The 26,270-nt window shown below is 31.4% G+C and overlaps 3 protein-coding genes across 5 annotated transcripts; 2 read left to right on the top strand and 1 right to left on the bottom strand.

The window, feature by feature from the left end:
• Positions 1 to 4,047: 4,047 nt before the first annotated feature.
• On the bottom strand, positions 4,048 to 6,403 carry LOC105128141 (uncharacterized). 2 transcript variants are annotated; one of them, XM_011029668.1, is made up of 6 exons: positions 6,329 to 6,403; positions 6,091 to 6,242; positions 5,891 to 6,000; positions 4,878 to 4,992; positions 4,642 to 4,750; positions 4,048 to 4,517 (listed from the first exon to the last, which is right to left on the bottom strand). In XM_011029668.1, exons 2-5 carry the CDS (start codon positions 6,225 to 6,227, stop codon positions 4,666 to 4,668), a joined length of 447 nt encoding a protein of 148 aa, XP_011027970.1. In that variant the 5' UTR covers positions 6,228 to 6,242; positions 6,329 to 6,403; the 3' UTR covers positions 4,048 to 4,517; positions 4,642 to 4,665. The 2 variants fall into 2 exon arrangements, with proteins under 2 accessions (XP_011027970.1, XP_011027969.1); XM_011029667.1 differs by lacking the exon at positions 6,329 to 6,403 and having other exon boundaries at positions 6,091 to 6,322.
• A 9,639-nt stretch (positions 6,404 to 16,042) lies between these two features.
• Positions 16,043 to 20,616, top strand: LOC105128140 (protein DYAD-like). Of its 2 annotated transcripts, XM_011029665.1 has the most exons (9): positions 16,043 to 16,167; positions 16,612 to 16,711; positions 17,007 to 17,107; positions 17,213 to 17,931; positions 18,048 to 18,431; positions 18,609 to 18,726; positions 18,806 to 18,889; positions 19,498 to 20,286; positions 20,393 to 20,616. In XM_011029665.1, the coding sequence occupies exons 1-9, from the start codon at positions 16,120 to 16,122 to the stop codon at positions 20,600 to 20,602; spliced, it is 2,553 nt and encodes an 850-aa protein (XP_011027967.1). In that variant the 5' UTR covers positions 16,043 to 16,119; the 3' UTR covers positions 20,603 to 20,616. The 2 variants fall into 2 exon arrangements, with proteins under 2 accessions (XP_011027967.1, XP_011027968.1); XM_011029666.1 differs by lacking the exons at positions 16,043 to 16,167; positions 16,612 to 16,711 and having other exon boundaries at positions 16,867 to 17,107.
• Positions 20,617 to 24,012: 3,396 nt separating this feature from the next.
• LOC105128138 (gibberellin 2-beta-dioxygenase 7-like) lies at positions 24,013 to 25,341 on the top strand. Its single transcript, XM_011029664.1, has 2 exons — positions 24,013 to 24,420; positions 24,592 to 25,341. The coding sequence occupies exons 1-2, from the start codon at positions 24,058 to 24,060 to the stop codon at positions 25,192 to 25,194; spliced, it is 966 nt and encodes a 321-aa protein (XP_011027966.1). The 5' UTR covers positions 24,013 to 24,057; the 3' UTR covers positions 25,195 to 25,341.
• The last annotated feature ends 929 nt before the right edge of the window (positions 25,342 to 26,270 follow it).

Below are 26,270 nucleotides of genomic sequence, written 5' to 3'. Positions count from 1 at the left end.
TTATTTGAAATATAAATCTTTTGCTAGAGTCTAAAATACTAGACTTCACAAAAAAATAAAAAATAAAGAGATGGCTCACCTTAAAGTCCATTACCAGAACGAACTGGAAGACTTTGAGAACAATATAGCTTTAATGACTAGTTTACTTGAGCAGTTATTGTACAACACCTTTTTTTGGAACATGTAAAATAATCATTCAAAAGCTAAAATAATATTTTATTTATTTATTTTTAGCCTTTTCATTTAACATTGAAGATGCTCTTAACACATTATACTTATACTTGATGGCGTTGACCTCACTCAATTAATTTGGATTAATTTAAGTTTTGATTTTTTAAAATAAAAAAAAAAGTTTGCAACAATAATGTTTTAAAGAAAATGACTTTTAAATAGGTTAATTGGCTTAGAGGACCATGAATATGAACTATTGATTAAACCCTTGACTTTTTAATTTCCTAACTTTGATCCATTGAACTATCATATGTCAAAGCAATACACCACTGCACCGTCTTCATTGAAGTTCGTTGGACTTCCATGTATTAAACTCTGTTAAATAGCATGCGGCCTTCACGTGTGTTGTTATTACATCTCAATTTTCAACTGTGGTAGCTCAAGGAACACTAATGAAGATGATATATTGCATCGACATAGACATGATAGTAGAAGATGTGAAGGAATATATAGCTATTTTGTTTTGTTGTTTATTCATGATAGAATAGACTTTATATTTTTATTTTTTTTAGTTTCCTTTGTTTAGTGTATATATAGTTTTTTTGTATTCAAGTTAAATGTATTTCTTTTGATTATTTTAATTGCATTATACAATATCAATAAAACTCTAGCTTTTTTTATTTTTTTTATTTATTAGAATTATTTAAAATGATATCAAAACCAGGTTTTATGAAATGAGACTTAATTTTAAATACAACTTTCACAAGTTTTTATATGAAGTGACTAAAAACTTTTAAGAAAATATTCGTTTAGTTTATGCAATATGGTATTTTGCTAAAAAATTTAAGTTCTATGATATTTTTTAAGTATTAAGGTAGCCTACCCACTTAGAAGTTATTTCATTTTCCAGTCAAAATATTTTGTAGATATTTTTAAATGGGTTAAACTTATTGATAATAAGATTGTGGATACTCTCATTGAGGTTAGAGTAAAGTATTATTCTTCTAATGATTTACTTTTGTCAAATCCTACTTTATATCGTACTGTTATTGAGAGTTTGATATATCTCATTATTTCATTCAAATATTGCTCTTGTTGTTTATGTTGTTAGTTGGTTTGTTTTTTCTTTTATTATTATTTATTAGGTTGTTGTTCTTGCTATTTTACAGTATCTTCGGAATACAATCTTCCAGAGTCTTTTATTTTTATCCATCTCTTCCTAGAAGTTGTGTGTATATTATGATGCTAATTATGACAATGATCTTACAAATCATAAGTTTGTTATTGGTTTTTGTATTTTTTTGAGTGATTTTCTTATTTCTTGAAAGAGCAAGAAATAATTTATTGTTTCTCGATCTTCAGCCGAGACAGAATATTATGCTATGACATCTAATACCAAAGAGATTATTTAATTATGTTGGTTACTTGCACATATAAGAGTTTCGCTTTCTCATCTCACTCCTATATATTGTGACAACCAGAGTTCTATTCAGATTGCTCATAACTTAATTTTTCATTAACAAATTAAGCACATTGAGATCGATTGTCATCTTACTCGTCATCATCTCAAGCATCGTATCATTACTTTGCCCTATGTTCCTTGTTCTTTACATGTTATGGATTTTTTTTACCAAATCGTATTCTTTTTCCCACTTTTGTTTTTTACTTGGCAAATTATTGATGCTTATAGTTGCCAGATCATGAGTTTGAGGGGAGATATAAAGAAATATAGAATTATTTTGTTTTATTGTTTATTAAGAGTAGCATAGTCTTTACATTTTCTTTTTAGATTCCTTTGTTTAGCCTTATATATAATCTCTTTATATTTAGATTAAACCTATTCATTTTGATTATTTTAATTGTATTATGCAATATCAATAAAACTCTAACCTTCTCCTTTCTTATTTTCGTGTTTTTTTTTAATTAATTGGAGTGTGTTTAATAGGAAAAAGCAAAGCAAATAAATAAAAAAAGACAGGGATGTAGTTGGATTTGACCAAAACTTCAAGGGTCTCTCAACCAATTAACCTTGTGAGCAAGCATTTCACTCTCCAAGCAATGGATACTGGATAGCACGTTGTTCTTATTAGTAAATATAATTTGTAGCAAATCGGTTGATTCAGCATTAATTTTATTCATGTAAAATATATTTATTATGAATAAAAAGTTTTTTTATTTTTAATATCTAATCATATTTAAATAATAAATCTAATGCTTGATTAATAAATCTAGAGTAAAAATAAAGTCCGTGCAACAAAAATACTTTACATAAGAAATTATAAAATTATTATAATTATAACATTTTTATTGCATCAAAGCATTGTTTATAAATGCTATTAGTTAATATTCCATTAAGATTAAATATTAATTACAGTTATTGAGACTAATGCATATCATATTCATTCTTTTATGAAAAAAAACAGTTTTTCTTATAAACCAAAGTACAAGGAATACTTTGAACTAATATGCAGATAATCAGATGATGTATAAACTGAATTGACCCATATAAGAATTCTATATGAAAAGATCCCCTATTTATATGGAAAGACTCATGTGATAGTTATATAAGTGACCGTTTGACTTGATATCACTAATTTATTTTATACAAAGAGTGTTATGTTTTGATTTTAACCAGATGTTGTTTTAATGAAATGTAACAAACAGACAAATATTGAATATAATATAAAATATATAAAGGTATTTTAGTCATTAGAAAATAATTCATCATCCTAAATGAATTTAAAAAATATTTTATTCGTTCTCACATAGTATTGATTGTGAAATTTCTGATTAATATGAAATAAGATTTGAAAAGAGTTTCAAATATTATTTAAAGATTTAATGACTATAGTGTTAAGAACTAAAATAATTTAACAAAATAAACATATTTCATTCTATAATGTCTAAATTAGAATATTTTTTATGAAAGGATAATAATTACACCAAGAAACTCATTAGATTAAGCAAACTCGGTTATGATTTTTCTAATATTTAAGGAATAATAATACATAACTAAACATTATATCTGATCTTTAAATATAAATCAAATGATTGTTTAATTGATAATAAATTTAATTATTTAATTTATTTAATCATATTTTATTTAAAATTATTATTATATATAAATTAACTTATCATGAAATTTAACGGGTCACTTATATAAAAATCATTGGTTAAAAGTTAAAATGACATGATAAATAAAATGTGACTTACTTGTAAATAAATTTTAAAAAATGAGAGCTGAAATATAATTAATACAAGAAATTACAATTCTAGACTTAAAAACAATCAAGTTAGGACTTGATTGAATAATTTATAAAATAATATATGTAATGTTATTTAAAAAATAAATTGATATTTTGACATTAACAGAAAATCATGCCTCTTATTTTCTTTATTTTCTTAGATGACAATACAAAAATACAATTCAAAATATAAAATAATATATGTAATATTATTTAAAAAATAAATTGATATTTTGACATATATGTAATGTTATTTAAAAAATAAATTGATATTTTGACATTAACAGAAAATCATACCTCTTATTTTCTTTATTTTCTTTACATTAGATTAGATGACAATACAAAAATACAATTCAAAAATACCTAAACACACAAAAGAATTAACATTCAAAAGTATAGCAAGGGGCTATTAAAAGAGTTTAAGAGATTTTTTTAATATAGTCCATGTAAATTATCCTTACATTATCGTCGAAGGCCAGACAATTAAATGGTCCGTGACTTATGACAATTCAGCTTTAAAACATTGGCCCAATTAAATGGTCTGTGACTTATGACAATTCAGCTTTAAAACAATTATTCAAAACAAAAAAAAATATAATATTCAGATAATCTTAAACCTTAAATTACTATATATCTGTTCAACAGGATATTTGGGATTTTTTAAAAAAATATATACCGTTTCCATTACTGAATAACCCAACAGTTCCCTCATCTGGGAAGTTATAACCGTAGTCATTGATGCAGCAAAAGCAGGACACTGTTAAACCACTACTGACCCAGCTAATCCAGCACATAATTTACCTTTGCATAAGCATGCCTTGTCCAACAGCTCAACAAATTATTTACATGCCAATTTACCCAGGCATGCGAGAAAAACAGCATCATTTCCTACTGTACGTCACAAGAAAAATTGAAAGGAGCAAGAGTTTTGACATCTTCGATTTCTACCACTGTCACCTTGCGGAATGGAGACAATCCTTGAAGGAAATCTGATGTAATTACTTAGAATAAAAGGCAGTGCTCAGATTTGAAGGAAACTGGGTAGCAATGATTTCTGTCACAAACCTGGAGTCCACATAACCAACTAGACACAGATAACACCTGCATTTAATGATTCAGTAAGCCAATGATAAAAGATTCTGACAAACAACAACATCAGGAACTAAATTTACAAGATAAAAACCAAAACCCATTTAAGGAACCTCTAACAGGGCAGGAGACTTACACCAGTACCGTTGTATAAAATGAGTTACAGATTTCTTCGCCCAAGCTGCCAAGCAAACTGATCAACAGCCACCATAGAACGGGATGCTGCACCAATGGATCCATCATACCTGCCAGTGCCACGTTCACAGAATGAAAGGACAAGATGAAATTCAACTTCTTCACATTAGCAGCCCAACTCTGTTCAAATATGAAAGTCAAAACTAAAAATATCGAAACAAACAGAACGGGGATTACAATGCAACCAAGAGGAATGCTGAAGTCTGCATGATGATGGCACCTTCACCAGCAGGTTTTGATGAAGTCATAGACCTTGCACAGAAACAATTCTCATGAATGGATGTAACCACATCTGTCCACCCAATTCAGGATCTGTAAGATAAATATTATAAAGAGAACAAGAAAAAATGTACAATGATATGGTGCAAGACAAAATTAGTGGGATGTGTGATGTTATAAGGAATGCAAGTCATGGGGCATTTTCCAAGCAATTGCAGTCAGGTCCGCAAAAATGCTAGCATCAAGGAAAGTTGCAATGACTTGCACGAACAGCATGCTTTGACTTTAGAAGATCACAATTCTGACTGAAGATTGTTCTCATCATTCTAGTCAAAAGAAAACCTTAATTTTATTGAAACAAAAATAACAAAAAAATTTCACTCAGGTTTGTCTTGGAAACTAATGAATGTTCTCATTTGTAACTGCTAGAATGTCTATGAAATTATAGTATTACACATGACAGGGTTGTAAGTGTACCTATCTACTTCTTTGCCAAATACAAGAAACAAGAGTGATTGGTATGTTCTTTTCTATCCTGCTTGTGTAATGAGAAACAAAGGTACTGGGAAGGCAGAATACACGTCTATTGATCCCAAGCACAACAAAAGCAAGCAGAAATCCTATTTGATTCAGTCGATAATGCCCAAACTCTGAAGGGCAGAAAAGAAATGTTCTGAAAACACATTTTAAGGTTCGATCAGTCATCCATGAGGTACATTTGCGAGGAGGGGCACATTTGACAAGTCAAAAACACAAAACCAAATATCCTCAATAATTCTTCTAAGCTGCGTAAATTGAGCTACAGGCTGCAGTATAAAAGCACATGATCTTAACTGAGACAGATTTCTTTTCCAAATCAAGAAAAACAAACTTGGTTTCTAAAAAAAAAACTCTGCATTCACTAATATCAACACTTCACTATACTTGTAACCAATAAAAGTCCTTCAGTAAGCAACCACAGCGAAACTTACATTGATTTTGCCCGATTGTAAAGTTCTCCAAATGAAGTTTATTCCTTTTAACAAAATCAACAAACTGGCTCACTTCAGTGGGAACAGCGTTGATACCTTCTTGTTCTGCACTAAAACCACCACGCCATAATCAAGACTTTAACAAACATAACAAAACTAAATCATATGTGGGTTTCAAATTATAATTTCTTTTCTCTTACATGATAGAAAGCAAGCGAGACGGTGCATTTGGATCATAGTTAATAAGCAAAGCAGCCTTCAATGGTTCACCTGTAGAAGAGCCAACGTTAATGGAAGCCCATTTCTCCCAAGCTTTGTGTACAAAACCCCAGTCCATTTGTTTCACCAAGCCCTGATCAGACACCGGAAAAAATTAATAACTATTTGGTAGGAAAAAGAGCAGACATCGGAATAAATTGAAAAAACCCTAATTTTAACTTGTTGATTTTGGACGGAAAGGGCCAGAAGTTAACGGCTGTTTGGTATCGCCGAGCAAGCAGGTTTTATTTTTTATTTTGGGGTTGGGCGGAATGATAATTAAGTTTTCAACCATTTTTTTGTTTTAAAATTAAAAAAAAATCACCCTAAAAACATAAATGAACTGTTAATACCTTCAAATAATCCAAAAGCTTCAAAAATAAAAAATCAACCTGCAAGTTAAAAATTTACATATGTTAGATCTACTCTTTCAAATAATTTGAGGGTGAAAGAATATCCAAGTTGGACTTTCATAGTAAAATAAAATTTATTAATATCAAAAATTATTTTGGTATTTAGAATTGGTGTAAATTGATTTATGTTTTACCAAAATTTGATAACTTTTTTTCTTCCATCCCAAACCATAGACTTGCAAATAAGAGAGATGAAGTTATAGGTAAATAAAAAATAAATATTGAAAAAACTAAAGGGACTAAAAATAGGTGAATTGCAAAGTAAAAGGATCAAATTCATTTTTTTAGTCAAGTTTGAAACAACTATTTAGTTTTTTTGTGTTTTTTACTTTGATCACCTGTCTTTTAATTTTATTCGTAATTAATAAATTAAAAAGTAATTGATCTTCAATTTGGCTAATTAAATCACTATAAAAAATATGATCAAAATAAATAAATAAAACTCATTGCTCCGGTTCATAATGAAATGTGAGGGGATCAAATCACTATAAAAAGTTTGAAAGATAAAATTAAAATAAATTTATTTAAAAAAAAAACAAAAAACATGAACTCATGCTAACCTTTAAAACTAGTGATCATAATCATGAACCCGACACCAAACTTGTACGAGTCAAACTAAATCTATTTAAAAAAAAAAACAAAAAACATGAACCCATGCTAACCTTTAAAACCAGTGATCATAATCATGAACCTGACACCAAACTTGTACGAGTCAAACTAAAAAAAATAACAAAACTAAACTAAAAACAATAGATAAAAAATAAGAAAAATCAGTTTATAAAGGGAAAAAAACTAGGTAGATTAAGACGAACCTTCTAAACCTGATATAAATTTTAAAACTCGCAATCACTAGGATTATAGACCCGAGTTTAATTAAGAAATTTAATTCTTAAATAATTTAATTTTAAATATTAAAATCATAGGAAAAATATTGATAAAAAAAACTTGCAAAAAAAAAAAGACAGCAACAAAAAATACAAGGATAAAACTCAATAGAAAAAATCCAAGTATGATAAAATTGTAAAAGAAATAATAAAAAAATAAAAAAATAGCAATCAAAAGAATGATAATCAAAATTAAAAAATAATATGAGTAAAAATAAAAAAATATTTGTAATTTTATAGATAATTTAAAATTAAATAATAACAATCAAGAGAACAATAACTAGCTGTGAAGAAAAAATAAATTTTAGGGACTGGTTTGAATTTTTAAAGGGACTAATATAAAATTTAATTTGAAAAGAAAAAAAGAAAAAAAATAGTAGTTGATGCCGAGCTCAATAAGCAATCGAGGCTCATGCCACCCTATCTCGCGAGGGAGTCAAAATCTTTTAAATGTTATCATAAAAAGTAACATTTGATAGCCTGACATTCTTGCATGCACTATTTAAATGTTGTGAGGACCTTTTACATATAGCACATGCCTACAAGTTTTTTTTAATAATACTTAATAGATATAAAGTAGAACAATACCTTTAAGCAATCACGAAATTTACAATAAAAAATTAATATTGGATAATCTAAAAGTTCCTGTAAAAGAGTTATGCTAGTTTTGTTTTTAAAAATATTAAAGTATTTGTACTATTTTAAAAAAAATAGAAAGACAAAAACACCTTAGTAGGCATTAAATAATTTAACGCATGGTTAAATTAATAATTTTATTGTTAAAAATATAAAATAACTAATTTAATCTCACATAATTTATAAAAAATAATTGTATTACAGTGGAAATACCATCTTATACCCAGTATCCGGTCATAATGTTTCATGACTTGGAAGCAATTCATCGTTGCATCGCTACAATAATAGTATTTCGAGTCTTCGTATAATGTAACTTTCCTAGGAGAACATGTTTTTTCCTAGTACTTGGTTCAAATGTTTCAAAACAAAATCAAGAAAAGCAACAAACATTAATAACTAGTCAGTCGATGCATCTTTCGAGATCGAAGGCCCGTAAAATTACAGCATTGATTTGAGCATTTATCTCCATCTGCGAAACAAACGCAAAATCCAGAATCCCGTTTCTATCATCGGTTCATAAGGATTCAAATCCAACGAAAAACCCTTGCCTTTTCGTTTAAATTTAAAGCTTTAGAGGTTCGGATTCCAGCGATTTCTGGAAAATCTACTTTAGTTCTTGACCAGTCCCTTCAAACCTTTAAGAAAATCTGCCTTTCTCTGCTCCTCTGGGCTCTGTGTTCCTCAGCAGGCAATGACGTTTTCCCAAAAAATATGAAATCACCGTAAGCTCTCTGTTACGTTAGGCTTTGATTTTATTTACTATAGATACATATCTAGTTAATGTCATAAATTTAAATTTTAATATAAACCTAATATAATTTTTTCGTGATAGTTTTTAATTTAAATAAAATAAAATAAATGCTCTACTACCAGATTATCACAAGTATAAAATATTAATATGACTATTATAAGTTATAGTTTTAGATAATATAGAAAAATAGTTATAATATTGATGTATTTTTTCAAAAAGGAATAAGTTTCTTTTCTTTTGACTATAAAAGAAATGGCTTCATCGTTTCAGTGCTGCATTACCCCTTTTAACATCTCACGGTGTTATTTTTCTAGACAAACGTCTCTTGGGATATTCATATAAAGCTTAATGTCTCTCTTAGCCATTACCTCTCCTTCCCTCCTGTGATATTATATCCAAAGAGGACAATTTTGACTCTCTTGAACGTTTGTGTTTGTAACTGTAACGTGGTTCAGTATGTTTTCCAAACTGTTTTTTTTTTTTAAAAAAAAATCTTCATTTTTTTATGATTTTAATATACTGATATTAAAATATATATATATATATATATTTTAATGCAGCTTAATAATTTTGTCTCATGTAAGCTGAGAAATTCTAAAGTACACAATAACTGATAGTTTTCCTCCCATGCATGGTTAATTGAACTACAGAAACTTGAATCCACTCCACCGAGAGTCAGTTTCAACCCTTTTTTTTTTTAATTTAAAATAATTTTTTATATTTTTTTAATGCTAATATAAAAAATAAATTTTAAAAAATAAAAATAATATTTTAATACTTCTCCCAATTTTATTTTATTTTTTTGAAAAACCACCGCTCCTATTCTTAAACAACCGAGGAGTCATTTTTATTCCTTAAGCTAGAAATAAGAGACATTAGAAAACAATAGCTATGAATCTCACAACAATGATCAAAAGTATATTAATAACAAGAAACGTGAATGGTTAGTGTTATCGTTTAATTTCCCCCCGTGAAAAGAAAACAATGAGCAAAAAATAAAGTTAAAAAAATAAGTGAAAAGAAGATACAAAGAAAGAAAATCAAAGAAAAAAGGAAAAAAGTGAGAGAGAAAAAAAATCAAAGAAAGGAAAGGAAAAGAGGTAAGGGCCTGAACGTGCACGTTGGGGCGCGCACTTGACCTAGACGCGCCACGCTCAAGGCCTGGTAGTCCAGGCTTGTCCACCGGAAAACAACATAGAAAGAGAGAAAACGAGATAGGAGATAACGTCACCAGCACCGCCACTTCTGTCCTTCATCGATGACACACGTCGGTCGCTCTTGATCATCCGATCGAGACGATCCAGACATCGCCGGACTTGGCTTTTTTTGCACCAGGAATAGTTCCACGAGCCACGAGAAGATCCTTCGTTCTTTAGTGCTTGTGCCTCGCAGCAATCCCCTTCATGCCTCCTTTTACGTTCGCTAAGTCCTTGGTTCTGATCAACATGTCCGATTTAGTTTCTAATATACCAAACAAGATAATTAAGTTATTTCTAATTTGATAACCATCCATGTTTTTGTTTGTTTCTTAGGTTTTATTTAAAATTTATTATGTTGTAATTTTTAAAGTGATTTTCTTTATACCAGACAATTTATCAATATTAATTTCCTGTATATCATGGAGGGTGGAACAAGCTTGTCCAGAACCACGAATAAAAATTATTATTTCTTAAAATTTTCATTTCAACTATTATTTATATATTTATCAATCATTTATTTTTAATTTGGCAGAGTCAATTTTTCCCAATTTTTTGTAAAATGAATATTTACATGTAGGGTTTTAATTGCAAACAACTTTTTTATTAAGGGTTTAAATTATACAAATCATAAAATTAGAATATTTCCACTAAGGACTAAAATGTCATAAAAATAAAATATGAGAACTAAAAAAAACTGATAAAATTTCAAATACTGTCTAGTGTGTTCCGGACACAAGACACGTAAATGTATTTTGTGGTGTATTCCAATATAGTCCAATCCAATCTCATCTATTATCATGTTCAATCATGCCCTGCCCAGTACATTTTCAATTATATTGTTCAATCTAATAATATGATATTTATGATCATGGTTGTTTTTAATTTGTAATTTTATTTTTTAAAATTTATTTTTGATATTATTATATCAAAATAATCTAAAAATATAAAATATTAATGTTTAGCAAAAAAATATCTATTTTTTAAATTTTTTTATAAAAACACTCTTGAAATGCTAAAAGTAATAGGCTATTATAAAAAAAAAAGAAGGTAATTGACAATAATTTGATAACAACATTCTTATTTTTGTGAAAAAACTCACGAGGAACCTTTTTGATCGACGACGAGGCTATCATTGACTGGTTGTTTTTACTGCTCAATATTTGTGCACTTTTTTTTATTTATTTTTTTACCACTAGCAATTTTCTCTTCGCGGACTTGTACAACAAAAAAACATGACAAGGCATTGAGCTCGATTTTTATGTTTGGATGCATCCAGTGTGACAGATGGACAAGGCCCGTATCTTGACTACTGTGGTCTTTTTATAATTGAAATTTAGACTCATATTTTGTTTTTATGATTTAATAGACTGGTTTAGGTTTAAGATCCCAATTCAAGCTTTACTTTTGGACACGAACTTTTAATTGGTAAACAAATTTCAAGCCCTGACATTTCTGTCTTTTGAAATTGGGTTTCAATGGTGCCATGTCGATTCAGGCGAGAGATCGAGACCTTCTCATTTTTTTATTTTTTTTGATTTATATGGGGTGTTCGGACCAGCTTACACGCACCACGGCTAATCCACACGGCCCATTGAACATCCTGCAAGCCCAGTGAGCAGGTAAGACACCGCGAGGGTGACAGACGTGCAAGGTAAAATTCGAATCCAGGTGTGGAGAAAGGAGACAAGCCCCTTCTACCGCTAGGTCAGAACCTTACTTGCAAGACCTTCTCATTTCTTAATAAATCACTTCATTTAGGATTCTTGTGAAAAAAAACTCAGAGTCAACGCGTAAATCAGGATGGAAAACAGACATTAACATGGACGAGGGCACGCAGGATGGCCTTGATTCTCCCCGGTTGTGCAAGCAAACCTTTAGCCGGAACTCTTATGGTTAGTGTTATGTTTTTCTTGGTTTTTATCTTTTAAAAACAATGAATAACAACTTTATCTTTTTGAATTATTTATTTTATAAATTTAAAAAAAAGCTAAAGGTGACAACGAAATTATTGCACTGAGATATTTCACTATTTATTGAAACAGTAACATGATATGATTGCTCCTGGTGAAAAAAAAAAAACTTCGAATTATGTACTGGGGACGAGATATTATCCTCTCACCATGACACCAAAAAACTTTTACAATTTGTATAGAGTTAGATTAATTATTTAATTTTTATATTGTATAGTCAAGTCATTAATTTAACTATGTAATAGATAACATAATGCCTGAAACACAAGGGCATTTTGGTTTTGTTAATTTTTTTAATAGTACAGTTACTTTTATACTTTTAATAACAAAACCAACATAATTATCTCGTAAATATCTTTTCTTGTTATTCTATATTGGTTTTGTGTTGTAAACTTGAAAGTCATTCTAGCCACTAATTGCAATTTATTTCTCCTTTATCTTTTTCATTTGATTATTTTTTTAATCTTTAAATTATCTATAAAATTATAAATATCTCTCAATTTCATTCCCATATCACATTTTAATATATAAATAATTTATTAAATTATAAATATTATTTTTTAATTTCACCTCAATGATTTTTTAATTTTTTAAACCTGGTCTTCATTCTTGTTGTTTAATATCTTTTTTGCTTTTATAAAAAACAAATTATCAATGTTTTTCTTATTTTATTATTTAAATTAAATTGATTAAAAACTTGATTGAACTTATTCATAACATTTAATAACTCATGAGTTTAAAAAATTAAATTAGATTTATAAGGTTTATTTGAGTTTTTTTTTAAACTAATGTTTTTTTGTTTTTTTAATTTTATTTTAATATTTTTTATGATTTTATTTATGGAGCTAGCCCCCAGTTTCATGATCAAGATCATTAATTTTAAAAGCTAGTATGGATTTATTTTTTAAAATTAATTTATTTAAATTTTATCTTCAAGTTTTGTGAGTTCACTTGATTTAATATGTATTTTTTTGTTTTTCTTTTGAATTATTAATTTTTTTTATTAATTAATTTTTTATTATTTCTTTTTTTTTTAAATATTTAAATCATCAATTAAAAAACTTGAATCTCAATTTTTTATGCCCAAGCATTTCGTATGATTGCTCCTGGTGAAAAAAAAAAAAAAACTTCGAATTATGTACTGGGGACGAGATATTATCCTCTCACCATGACACCAAAAAACTTTTACAATTTGTATAGAGTTAGATTAATTATTTAATTTTTATATTGTATAGTCAAATCATTAATTTAACCATGTAATAGATAACATAATGTCTGGAACACAAGGGCATTTTGGTTTTATTAATTTTTTTAATAGTACAGTTACTTTTATACTTTTAATAACAAAACCAACATAATTATCTCGTAAATATCTTTTCTTGTTATTCTATATTGGTTTTGTGTTGTAAACTTGAAAGTCATTCTAGCCACTAATTGCAATTTATTTTTTCTTTATCTTTTTCATTTAATTATTTTTTTAATCTTTAAATTATCTATAAAATTATAAATATCTCTCAATTTCACTCTCATATCACATTTTAATATATAAATAATTTATTAAATTATAAATATTATTTTTAATTTCACCTCAATAATTTTTTAATTTTTTAAACCCAGTCCTCATTCTTGTTGTTTAATATCTTTTTTGCTTTTGTAAAAAACAAATTATCAATGATTTTTTTATTATTTTATCTTTCAAATTAAATTGGTTAAAAACTTAATTGAATTCATTTATAATATTTAATAACTTACAAGTTTTAGAAATTAAATTAGATTTATAAGATTTATTTGAGTTTATCTTTTTTTTTAAACTAATATTTTTAATTTTTTTAATTTTTATGGTTTTTTTAATGGAGCTAGCCCCAGTATTATAATCAGGATCATCAATTTTAAAAACTAACATGAATTTATTTTTTAAAATTAATTTATTTAAATTTTATCACTCAAACTTGTTTTCCTACTTTTATTATATGAGATTATTCTGATCTTCAAGGTTTGCGAGTTTACTTGATTTAATATTTTTTTTTGTTTTTCTCTTAAATTATTAATTTTTTGTTTTTTATTAATTAATTAATTTATTTTTTTATATATTTAAATCATCAATTAAAAAACACGAATCTCAATTTTTTATGCCCAAGCATTTTTACCCCGGCAACAATCTAGCGACTGTCTACCGGGTGCGACAATTAGGAACAGAAAATTGATAGCCATCTCGCCAATCGGAATTATTTTTTTTTGGCACTTTCTCGTCAAATCTAGCGTACCCTTTTCCGTTATAACATTCACTTCCAAACACAGTTTTCTATTTGAATTGTTGTTTTGAAACTTCTAGAACTCAATTAGAAACCCAACATAAATTGAAGTTTCTCATCTATCAAAACCAGAGCCATGAACAAGAACATAATTCATCCCCAGTCCGTTAGTCATGGCCAACGGAGTTACTGGGCCTTACATGCATCCACAGACCAGGTGCTGCAGTGCTGGTGCAAAACCAATTTATTGAATTTCTGAACAATTGGAGACGAAATAAATGCACCATACAGTTATTGTTTTTCTTTACTTCTTCAAACCCTTGATTTAAAAGTTTATTGATTTTTTTATTCAAGTCTTAGAATTAGTGGCTTGAAGAATTTATTAAATAGATAAGAGGGATATACCCTTAAAATCGTCAAAAATAAATCTCAATTTACTTATAAATTGAAGAATACCTTCTTAAATAATAAAAAAAAATATTGCGTGTCATCCCTCTTTAGTAGATTTTGGCGCTACTCGTGTTTAATTTACCTATAAATTGAAGAATACCTTCTTAATAAAAAAAATAAAAATATTGCGTGTCATCCCTCTTTAGTCTTTAGTAGATTTTGGCGCTACTCGTGTCGTGCGGGTACAGAGAAGAATATTATACACCCGAGCTGGAACTGAAAGGTCACCCGCCATATCCAATGAGGCTATCCCGAACCTGTCCCACAAGCAAGCATACGCCACGTGGTCAGAAGCTACAGAAGTTATGGCTTGGCTAAACGTTATTGGCTCCGGGAACCAATGGCTCCTCAAAGGCCATACATAAATAAATCTAAGAGCCCGTTTCTTTAGCTCTCAACCCTCTCAACCATAAACAACATTTCCAGAGGCAACAAGACTCGGGAGGGGTAAAACGGTAAAACGGGAGACGTTACTGTAGAGGAGGGAGGGAGAGGGGGGACCAGAATCCAGGTCACGTGAGGCGCATCCCGTCTGGTAATAATCATTACTAATTTTCTCTCTCTTTATATCAGAAATGCACCACCATTGTTAGTTTCACTACAGAAAAAACTCCCTCCCCCTTCTCTCTGCGTTTTCTCTCAAGCTGTTTTTTCTTTCTCTCAAACAATCCATCACAAGTAGCTTTTGAAACAGAAATTGAAAAAGAAAAAGGTCTCATTTTATACTTGTTTTTTCTGTTTAATTTTCTACTTGATTTTTTCATGTGCATTAATTAATGCTGGTGTAGTTACTCTTTGGCTGGTTGAATCGGTGCTGGTACTGGATAAAAAATCTCAAAAGGAACGACCCATTTGCATTTCATTAAGGATGAGTTTGAATGAGGAATTCAAACAAGTCCTGACAGAGTATGTATTTTCCCGTGGTTAACAGATATAGGTTGTTGGCTTCTGGAAGATTCTCAAAATTGAGATTTCTAGCTCAAAAGTGTTTTTGATACACTTTCCAATCTTCATGATCTTTAATTTACCAGTGGTGTTTTTCCTAGTTAGTTTACTTTAAAGTTCGCACAATGATCAGTAGTACTGAGCTTTGATTTTGCGTTCCCGTTCGTTTCTTCTTGTTTTCGGTCTCTGAGTACCAACAATATAGAGATTCTCCTGCAGGCTGTTCTAGAATCACTACATATATATCCGTCAGGCCTTAATCTTGCTTTCTTTTCTGACAGTCCGTGAGTTTATGATTGATTAATGAGATTAATTGTATGTTTGCTTCAAATGATTATCTTATATATAGTCTGATTTTCCCTTTCTTTAATCATGTCCATAATGTTTATTCGCCGGGGGGCCGTGGAGGACGAGAGATACGACTAGCTAGTATTAACTTGTGCAGTTGAAACGTTTCTCTATGTGCAGAAGATGACTACCATGGAGCTGGTTGATGTTGCAGTGATAGACCACCCATCGGTGAGTATGTTCTCTCTTCTCCTCACTCCCACTCTCCAACCACCACACCCCTTTCTTTCTGTTACTCCTCGATTTTTCTCCTCGTAACCCACGCGCTCTTTTATCTCTCAAATCAACTCGCTGATTACAAGTCTACTAAAGTTTTCAAATACTCAACCGAATTCCTGGTCTTTGTCTCACGCTCACACACATACCAAACCACGCGCGCGTCTCCTGCAATTTGTTATGCAAATCAAACCCCGCTCTACACATCCTTGGTGCCCAAGTAAGTGAAATGATGATATTACATAACAAAAACCACATAATTATAATGCTATGTAACGGTATATTCTAAACATTCTCTATCGCGAATTGCACACGAGGGGCTTATGCATACATAAATTCTCACCCCTTTTAAAAGAGAAGGTTAATACTGTGATTTTGCCTGCGCTTGTGAAAATGCAGGAAATAAAAAGGAGGCAGAACTCCGAGGACGCCGATAGAAGGCTTTCTTTGGGCGGACAGTGCCTGCATCACCCAACATTTACCACAGCACCACCATTTGGTAATATTTGTAACACACTTACACACACTCGCCCGATCAACAATCTCTCCCTCTTTTTATCGCTTTTGTTCCTCTCTCTCTCTCTCTCACTTGATTTCTCTCTTCTGATTTGCTGTTTTTTTTTTACTGCTCGTACTAGCTAGCTAGCTCTCACGGTACTGCAAGTACGTAGTGGTACTGCAGCTGCTGCTAGTACTAGTAGTAGCTATGTCGTTTTCCACGCTAAGAGCTCTTCTTTCTGATCAAAATAGGGAATTCTCTGATTACTCTTTGTTTTCCATGCTTAATAATGAAGACCCAGCTGAGCATATTAAAGTGAGCTCTTTTTATGAAGTTGATCACTCCAAGCTGCCTCATAAATCCCCTGATCAACTCAACAAAACCCGGGTTGTCATGGTATTTTTTATACAACTCAACAATATTCTTAAACCCGGCTCGACATTTGTTTCTCTCTGCTTTAAAATATACTGGTGTTTGTTTCTGCTTGAATAAATATCTCAGGTGAATGAAAAGACCAGGATGAGAGTCTCGCTGAGGTTTCCAAGCATCGATTCTCTAAGATGTTACTTCAATGAGATTGGAGCTATTAATTACAAGAAAGACATGAAAACGAAGAAGAAGCAGCTACCAGCATTCGATGAGAAATATACTATAGGATCAGAAGTTGCAGCGGAAGCTCTTTATAGGAGAATCTCTTCTCCAGAAATTGCAGACAAGAGTTACTCATGGAGTTTCTGGATGGTTAAACATCCTTCGGTTTCACCTCGAAAAGTGTCATACCCACCTACAAGTACTCATGTTAATAAATTTGTTGGTGCAAGGAAGGTGTCTCTCATGTCTGAGCTCAACGGGACAGGCATGGTTAAGTGGGGTCAGCGCCGGCAGGTCAGGTTCTTGGCTAAACACGTAGAGGATAAACGTGAAATAGTGACTGCATCGAAGGATTTGATTAAAAGCGAAGAAGAGAAAGACAGTGATGGTAGTGATGATGATACAGACGAGAAGGACGAGGAGGAGGTCGATGTTAAGCTAGTAGTAAACAAGTCAAGTGAAGCTAAAAGGAAATTACGTAAGAGGAAGTGTCAAGGTGGGTCTGGTATTAGCAAATCATCACCGAAAAAGAAAAGGCGTAAAATTGAAAAGAAGAACCAGATTGTGGTTTATAGGCAAAAGAAGAACAAACTCATCAAGAATTCTATTGACAGATGGTCTGCGGGGAGGTAATAAAGCTTTTATTAGTTAATAAACTAAATTCAGATCGTCATTTGTGTTAATATATTTTTTTGATTAGTGTCTATATGTAGCTAGCTAATTTGGTTGGTTGATTTCTGTGAAGATATAAATTGGCTGAGGAAAACATGTTAAAGGTAATGAAAGAGCAAAATGCTGTGTTTCGACGCCCAATTTTAAGGCCAGAATTGAGAGCTGAGGCACGGAAGTTGATTGGGGATACTGGGCTGTTAGACCACTTGTTGAAGCATATGTCAGGGAAGGTGGCTCCGGGAGGAGAAGAGAGATTCAGAAGGAGGCATAACGCAGATGGAGCAATGGAATATTGGCTGGAGAAGGCTGATCTGGTTGATATCAGGAAAGAGGCTGGCGTGCAGGATCCTTATTGGACACCTCCACCAGGGTGGAAACCTGGTGATAATCCTAGTCAGGATCCTGTTTGTGCTAGAGAGATCAAGGAGCTCAGAGAAGAAATTGCTAAAATTAAAGGGTACTGGTCCTTCTGTTTTAACTAGGATTGATTGTCTTTCAATTTTGTGGTCTTTTAGCTTGTGATCAGTGCTGTTGATCTGGTAATGCCCAACAGTTTTTCTCCGTTACTCTTGGGGTGAATTGTGTGCGCTACTGATTGCATCTCTCGCGTATGTGTTGTTCTTATGGAGGGCAGGGAGATGGAGGCAATGGTGTCTAAAAAACGCGGGGAGGGATTAGCAATAGTGGCAGCACCGAGTTATTCTCATACAAGTCAGGACATGGCGCACGACAACTTATTAATTCCACTGAAGGTAATAGATATGTAAGTTTGACCAGTTTTTTGGACTGACCCAAGTTCTTCTCTTGACAATCCATGTACTATTTTTGCAGGAAATGTACATTGATTTGGTGAATAAGAAGGTAAAGATGGAGGAACAACTAAAGGAAATTTCAGAATCTTTGTATGGGATGAAGGTAGGAGAGTATGAGAATTCTTCCTAATAATCATCATTTTCTTTTCAATTGGAGTGTGTAAGATTTGATGTGAATGATTCTTTCCACGTTATGACGTTCTGGGTGCTACTGGTGTGTAGAAGATTTGTTCAAATAAGAAATTCCTGGGTGATTGCATGATCCACACCATTGAAAGATGGTAGTAACACGCTGACCATCTGATGTATGTATCTATTCTAGATAATAAGTTGATGCATAAATTGCCATGAAACCATTTGAGAAGCTGTTATCTTTAGAGGCTTAATATGGGAGGGTTGCTTATTCCATACTAGATGTTTGCAATTAGTTAGTTCAATTTAAAGCTCAAAATCCCACGTTAAATAGTTTCATAAATGATGAATGTTCTGGCAGTGGATTTCCGTTGTCCTTGGCGGTACTTTCTAGTCTGGACAGCATTTATATTGTAACAATGATACGTTTAATGATGATCTTAGGATGGATTGGTTAGTTATGAATTTAGTTGTCCTTAGAGTGCAACGGGGAGGCTTGGCTGCATTTATTGTCGTAGCATTTAATTATGCATTGAACACGGTCATTATTGTGATGATGGAAATATTTAATTAATGCAGGAAGAAATGGAGAAGCTAAAAACCAGAGTGGAGAAATCAAACAGAGCAGAGTCAACAGAAAAGCCAGCTTTATTAATGGGTTCAACAGAGTCAATCACGCCCGCAGGAACTGGAAGAAAGGGGAAAGGAGTAATGCATCAGGAAAAAGAAGCAACGGTTTTAGGGGAATCAGCACAAGAACAATGCAAGCCATCATCAGGAGGCATCATAGTACCAAGAACAGAATCACCAGCACCAACAGAGGACAGGGCAGCAAGGATAGAGAGGCTGAAAAGTGGGTTTAGAATATGCAAGCCCCAGGGAAGTTTCCTGTGGCCGGATATGACTACCTTAACTCCTCACCCTCAGGTTGTGGTCCTTCTAGAAGACCTCATTGCGGTACACACACCTCCCTCAGTGTCCTCCACTACACCAAAACAATCTCACTTCCTCTTTGCTCCTCCCTCTCAAACCCATACACCCCACCGTACTTTCCCTGTGAAGCCATTAGCTGAGAGAAGGCCTGTCACCATTCCCCAATCCACAGCTGCCACGACTCCAACTACCTGTCCTCCCCTTGATCAAATGACTCACTCCCAGTATGAGAATAGCAGCATTTCCACTTCTACTACCATCACCACCACTACCAAAACCCCTCTCATCAACCTTAATGAGCCACTGAATATCAATCAAACTGATGATTATGGATTGTTTTGTGGATCCCAGACTCATGCTGAAGCCTCTCCTCACCCTGTCACTTACCAAAGAAGACATCATCAAAATGTGACCACCAGTATTGCCATGCCAAGTGTATGTGTACTAATCAAATCTCTATTTCAATTCATCCCCATATTTTAGTGACACTATCATAGTATACATGTTGACTCCTTTCTCATTTTCTGTATGTTTTGCACAGTTGGGACCCACAAAGAAAGGGATGATGAGCCAATGGGAGGAAGGTGATCGGAGAAAAGGAATGATAAGGTTCTGTGAGCAGTGTGAGCAGCAACAGGGTTGCTCCTCTGCCTCTTCCATTGCATCTTCTTCCTTGCCAATGGGAAAGGCGACTTGGTTGGCTCTGGCTACTTCTAAGGCTTCCGTGGAGCACAAATCTAAAAGGGGTTAAACAATCTATGATAATAATAATAATAATAGTAATAATGGCTAGTTTATTATGCTAGAGTAGTTATTAGTTAAACACCTGAGAAAACATTGATTAGGTTGGGTTTCACCCAATGCTTTCCTTGTCTTTGGGCAAGGAATCTTCTTAACATAGTTACATACGTATTGCATATACAAGGCACAAAGAGCTTTTAGCGCATAGGAAAAGGAGGAACGTCTGGAATACGATTTACGCGTAAGATATTATTTTGGTTACTCTGACGTTCTCTTTATCTACCAGGAAATAATATAGGAATTATTATGTTCCACTGCCTTTGTTGTTCATGTTGGTGGGCCAATTTAGCTTTTGATTGATCGCATTACAAATTGACTAATAAGTTCACAGAATGCTGTTATAGTTTTGAGAAAAAAAATCCACAGCTACGCATTAGCAAACAGGCTTCTTTAAGCAAAATAATGTCAAGAACAGATGCAAAATTTCAGAATGAATGCAGTTATGTTCGGACCTCTTATGGCGATATGATCCGGTCTACATAACTATCTCTCTCTCTCTCTCTCTCTCTCTTGTGCAAGTATGACGTAGTATATGTTCGGTATTATAATTTATATTGTTTTTTAAAAATAATTTTTATTTAAAATACGTTAAAATAATTTTTTACATTAAAAAGGAATATCAAGTCCTGTGTAAAAAGAATAAAAAAACAAAAAAAATCATCATATAATAACTAAAAACTCTAATTAATATTTAAACATCTTGGTTAAAAGACTAACAATATAATAAATGGTATATTATTTAGATATTATTTTTATTATCCATCAAACAACATTCAAGAAAACAAAACCGGACCTTAGTATGTCATTGTCATTTAGTGAATAATAAGGTTCTATTATTTGGGCCTATGGTATATTAATTAATATCAAAAGGAAAAGGCCCTAATATTGTACTGTTTTACCATGAGTTATTTAACATATAATAAGATCATTTAATACACATAATTTAGTATCTACCGTTATGGTTTAAATGACTATATACTAAATAACTTTCAAAGAACATGGTCTAACATTGGACCATTCCATCATGTGTTATTTACTACGTAATAATGGTTTGAAAATCTCATATTGTATATTTATTATAGTTTTTTGTATTATCTTAATCTTATCGCCTATATCACATAATTAGAGGGTTAATTTAATTAATTTAACTATTTTTTATTTATTTTTTAATATATATATATATATTAATTTTGTTATTTAACATCTTTAATGTCTGGTTGATTATGAATTAAACTTTGTTGTTTATTTTGGTTTATTTTTTATGAAATTATTTTAACTTCATGACTTAAATCATGGGTTTTGCGAGTTAACTTGAATAAACTTATGTTGTTTTATTATTATTTTTTTAATTTTATTATTTAATAATAAGTTTATTGAAAATTAAGCTTTATAATTTATTTAGTTTTTTATATGAGGTTATCGTAATTTTATTATTTGAATTGTAAATTTAAAATATTATATCAGATCGATAAAATATATTATCATCTTAATATTTTTTTAAAAATAATATTATAAATTATTTTTTTAATTAAATTATTTTTAAACCTATAAAATTGATGAAATCACTTTATATCAACTCCCATATTATCTCATTCAATATATACCTAACACAAAACTAACAAATTGGAAAGTCTAGTTAAATTTATATGCATATCTAACACAAGACATGACAGATAGCTATGTCCAGTCAAACTCAATTAATATCGTTTGACTTACCCAACATTATCTAAATACTTAATAATCATCCCCCTCAAAAAAATGATTATTGTTTGACTTACCCAACATTATCTAAATAATCATCCCCCTCAAAAAAATGATTAACCCCCCCCAAAATAAATAAATAAATAAATCAGAATCTGTAGGAAATGCATTTAGGTTATTTTCAATCTCTTTACCTTTTTACCGAACATGTTCTCAATGTAATTGATATTATTATTATACGCTGAATGAAATTTCTATATTCTTTCTTTAAAAAAATATAACCTTGAGTGATGAATGAATTCCCAGTCAAGCAAAGACATGACTATAGGTATTAGTGATGTGATGACTACAAAAACAATACAAGAAAGATAATAAAAATAAATATCATATAATTATGTTAAATAGAGATCACATCCAAATTATAATTTAAAATTTTATTATTAAATATTTTTTTTCAAGTAGTTTTCTAAAATGCATGATAAATAAATCTATTTTATATATTAAAAAAATCTTAATTAAATCTTAAAAAAACAATAAAACAACTCTAAATAAAAAAAATCATAAATCAACTAAGAAAATATTGTAAATACTAAATAGTAACTTCCGAGCCTCCCTTGAATGTCTTACTGATTTCTAATAGCCATGTAATTTTAATCTTATAAAAAATAAAATCTCTAAAATTTTTATTAAAATCTCATCCCAATCCAAGAGATTGTGGGTTGAATTTGAGAAAATTATATCCATTGACATAAATTCATGTACCAGGGAAAAAAAAATCCCATGCATCAATTAGTCAGTCATATCATCTCCTGCAGGATTCATGAAAATGCGACATGGAGACAGGGAATTCGGAAGCAATATGTCTTATTTCGAACATCAATCTCACATGAAATAAATTGCTAATTAAATTGCCCGAGCTAATAAAATGACTCATTTATTTTGAGAATAAACAGAGGTAAGGTACATGTGTCAAGGTGTCTGATCCTCTAATTAGTGAAGTTATTGATCCAAAAATGTCTCTCAGTCCCGCAGCAAATTCACGCATGGAAGGCAGAAGATCATATCAGCTAGTTTTAGGGTTTTGTTATGAAGTTGTCAACTGGTTCGCACAGAGTTTTGCTCAACTGGTAATTAAAACTTTGAGAAAAAGACATCTATGAATCTGCTAGCTGCTTTCTATATCGTTAAATATTTTATTCACTTGATTCTCTTTATAAGAATAGCTACCTAGAGCAGAAGTACTAATATTTTAATCTGAACTCAAGTTGACCTACTTGATAAACACGGTAATGCAGATGGTACTCAATATATATTCCCTGTAAAGAATCTAAGCTCAAGAACTTGTGCAATGGTCTGACAAAGTATAAGTGACCAGCACACCTCCTTCATTCCTGCCTGCTGCTGGCCACCAGCTTACAATTTAAGAAATTCAAGTTTCTGCTTGTTGACCTTACTGGGGATACAACTATAAGAAAATAATTACTTTCCTTCCAAGAACAGCCAGGCTGCGGTGTTGACCTTGATATTAACTTCAATCTGTTCTTTTTTTTTTTTGTCTTACATGCGGGGACAGCTGTAAACTTGTCCTTATCAGGTGATTCAATTAAGAATATAAACATATAAATGAAGGCGTGCCGCCGTGTGTGGTGTTGTCTTTGCTTGCTAAACATACCAATCAAACTGATTTTTGTTATCTAGCCCTAAATGATGCCTGAATCCCATGGTTCTATAGAGCTTCCCGTTTTTGACATCTCACAGCCCATTAGTCCATCCTGTCTCTCCTCCCTTTCTCTAGCCTGCAACGAATGGGGTTTCTTCCATATTATTAACCATGGAGTTTCGAAAGATGTTTACAGGAAACTCTACTCCCTCTCAACACATATCTTCAGCCTGCCTTACGAGTCCAAAATCAAGTTAGGTCCATCATCATCGGTAAGAACCTACACCCCTCATTTTATTGCATCTCCATTCTTTGAAAGTCTTCGTGTTTCCGGACCAGACTTCTTTGCTTCTGCACAAAGTTCCACAGGAATTCTCTTGGACCATCCAAATCCTGATGAATTCAGGTAATAAATAGTAATTCACCAGTCAGAACTACTATTTTCACCTATTTTTCTCATTCCTTTAATCAGTTGAGAATGAAGCATGAAGCCAAGCAATAAAATGAAATCTGTTATATTCTTATTATAGAGCATGTTTCTGATGAATATATTTCTGTTACCTTGTGTTTACACCAGTGAGACCGTTAAAGAATACGGGATCGAAATGTCTGAGCTTTCGAGAAGAATAGTGAGGGCAGTGCTAATGAGCATGGGAGGAGATTTTGCAAGGAAGTTTTATGAATCTGATTTCAATAACTGTCACGGATACTTGAGAATAAACAGCTATTCGCCAGCAGAAATTAGTACTGTGGAAGGAAAAGAAGTTGAGGGGCTTGGAATGCACACGGACATGAGCTGTGTGACAATTGTATGTCAAGATGAGATTGGAGGGCTTCAAGTAAGATCCAGGGAAGGGAAGTGGATGGACATAAACCCACGTGAAGATACTCTTGTAGTGAACATTGGAGACTTGATGCATGCGTGGAGCAATGGGAAGTTGAGATCATGTGAACATAGAGTTGTTTTAAAAAGAAACGTACACAGATTCTCTTTAGCCTTCTTTTGGTGCTTTGAGGATGAGAAGGTGATTTTTGCCCCCGATGAAGTGGTGGGAGAAGGAAGTATGAGGATCTATAACCCATTTGTTTGCAGAGAATATTTGAAATTCAGAGAGAGCAGTGAGAAAGGTAGGTTTGATAAGGTTGGGTTTACTGTTAAAGATTTTGCTGGAAATCTGTAACGATAGGGAGGTACGTGGTTGACCTGCACTAGTTATTGTTGTATATGCATTTTCTTTTTGTCTATGATTCTTCGACTTTCCTTTTGCTGTGGAGGTGCTTCATTTGAGGTTATGAGAGCTAAGAGAAAATGATGGTTTAATGGTTAAGATTGTTGCTGTTCTTATGTTATTGGCAAAGCCAACTTAAGCCACCCAGACTAGAAAATAATTGAAAAGACCTCAGCAGCAAAATCTAGAAACGAAGAGATTATTTGCAAGATGCCACAACACCGGATCTTCTTGGCATCCCCATGTCTTCCTGAAATAGAGCTTGCTGAAATGGTCCGGCCAGAATCTGTAGAGATGTGAATTTTCAATGATGAACTGTGCGTAGGTTGCAGTAATCGAAGACGCCACAGTAGTGGACTTCGACGTTATAATTCATGCCAACTTGTCTGGCAACAGAGCCTCTTTTCGTTGCAGACTCGGGGTGTGTTTATTTAAGCATGCGACGCGGAGCTTATCTCTTTGAAAAACGTGAAATTCATGATTTATGTGAGCTGTGTTGTATCGTATACCTCGTAAATAAATAAATAAATTTTTTTGAGTTTGTTGTTTAATATTATTGTAATTTTTATTTTTTTAAAATAAAATAAAATAAATTTTTTAAAATTTATTTTTGATATTAGTATATTACAATAATATAAAATATAAAAATAATTTTTTTAAAATAAAAAAATAAAATGGCTTTAGTCTTGAGAGTGAAAGTTATGGTTATAAGTCTAGAGAGATTCTTTTGCTAATAGTTATTAAAAATAACAATTAAAAAGTAATTATAAAAATTTATATCCTAATATTGAAGTCTCTTTTACTATTTTTGATTTTTATTATTGAATTAGACTTAATCTGTCTAATCTAATCCAAATTTTTAAAAAAACTACTAAAAAAAATTTGTTTCCTCTAATTATATATATAAAAATACAATCCACATGAAAAAAATAGTTTTTATTTGTTGAATAATAATTTCCTTTCTCTTTTCTGATTTTAGATTCTTTATAATACTTTGACAAAATTTATAAAATCATTCATATTATGAA

The sequence above is a fragment of the Populus euphratica genome, unplaced genomic scaffold (genome assembly GCF_000495115.2).
Source record: "Populus euphratica unplaced genomic scaffold, PopEup_1.0 scaffold49.1, whole genome shotgun sequence".
In the NCBI taxonomy this organism is placed as follows: domain Eukaryota; kingdom Viridiplantae; phylum Streptophyta; class Magnoliopsida; order Malpighiales; family Salicaceae; genus Populus; species Populus euphratica.
This window is presented reverse-complemented; position numbering and strand designations above follow the sequence as displayed.

Bases quoted from the DNA above. Each gene is read 5' to 3' on its own strand.
- LOC105128141 (XM_011029668.1), bottom strand. From the start codon at position 6,227: ATGGACTGGGGTTTTGTACACAAAGCTTGGGAGAAATGGGCTTCCATT. The intron at 6,001-6,090 runs GTAAGAGAAAAG...TGGTGGTTTTAG, and splicing joins TCTCGCTTGCTTTCTATCAT to TGCAGAACAAGAAGGTATCA. The intron at 4,993-5,890 runs GTAAGTTTCGCT...TTGGGTGGACAG, and splicing joins TACAATCGGGCAAAATCAAT to ATGTGGTTACATCCATTCAT.
- LOC105128140 (XM_011029665.1), top strand. From the start codon at position 16,120: ATGACTACCATGGAGCTGGTTGATGTTGCAGTGATAGACCACCCATCG. The intron at 16,168-16,611 runs GTGAGTATGTTC...GTGAAAATGCAG, and splicing joins CAGTGATAGACCACCCATCG to GAAATAAAAAGGAGGCAGAA. The intron at 16,712-17,006 runs GTAATATTTGTA...TTAATAATGAAG, and splicing joins TACCACAGCACCACCATTTG to ACCCAGCTGAGCATATTAAA.
- LOC105128138 (XM_011029664.1), top strand. From the start codon at position 24,058: ATGATGCCTGAATCCCATGGTTCTATAGAGCTTCCCGTTTTTGACATC. The intron at 24,421-24,591 runs TAATAAATAGTA...GTTTACACCAGT, and splicing joins CAAATCCTGATGAATTCAGG to GAGACCGTTAAAGAATACGG.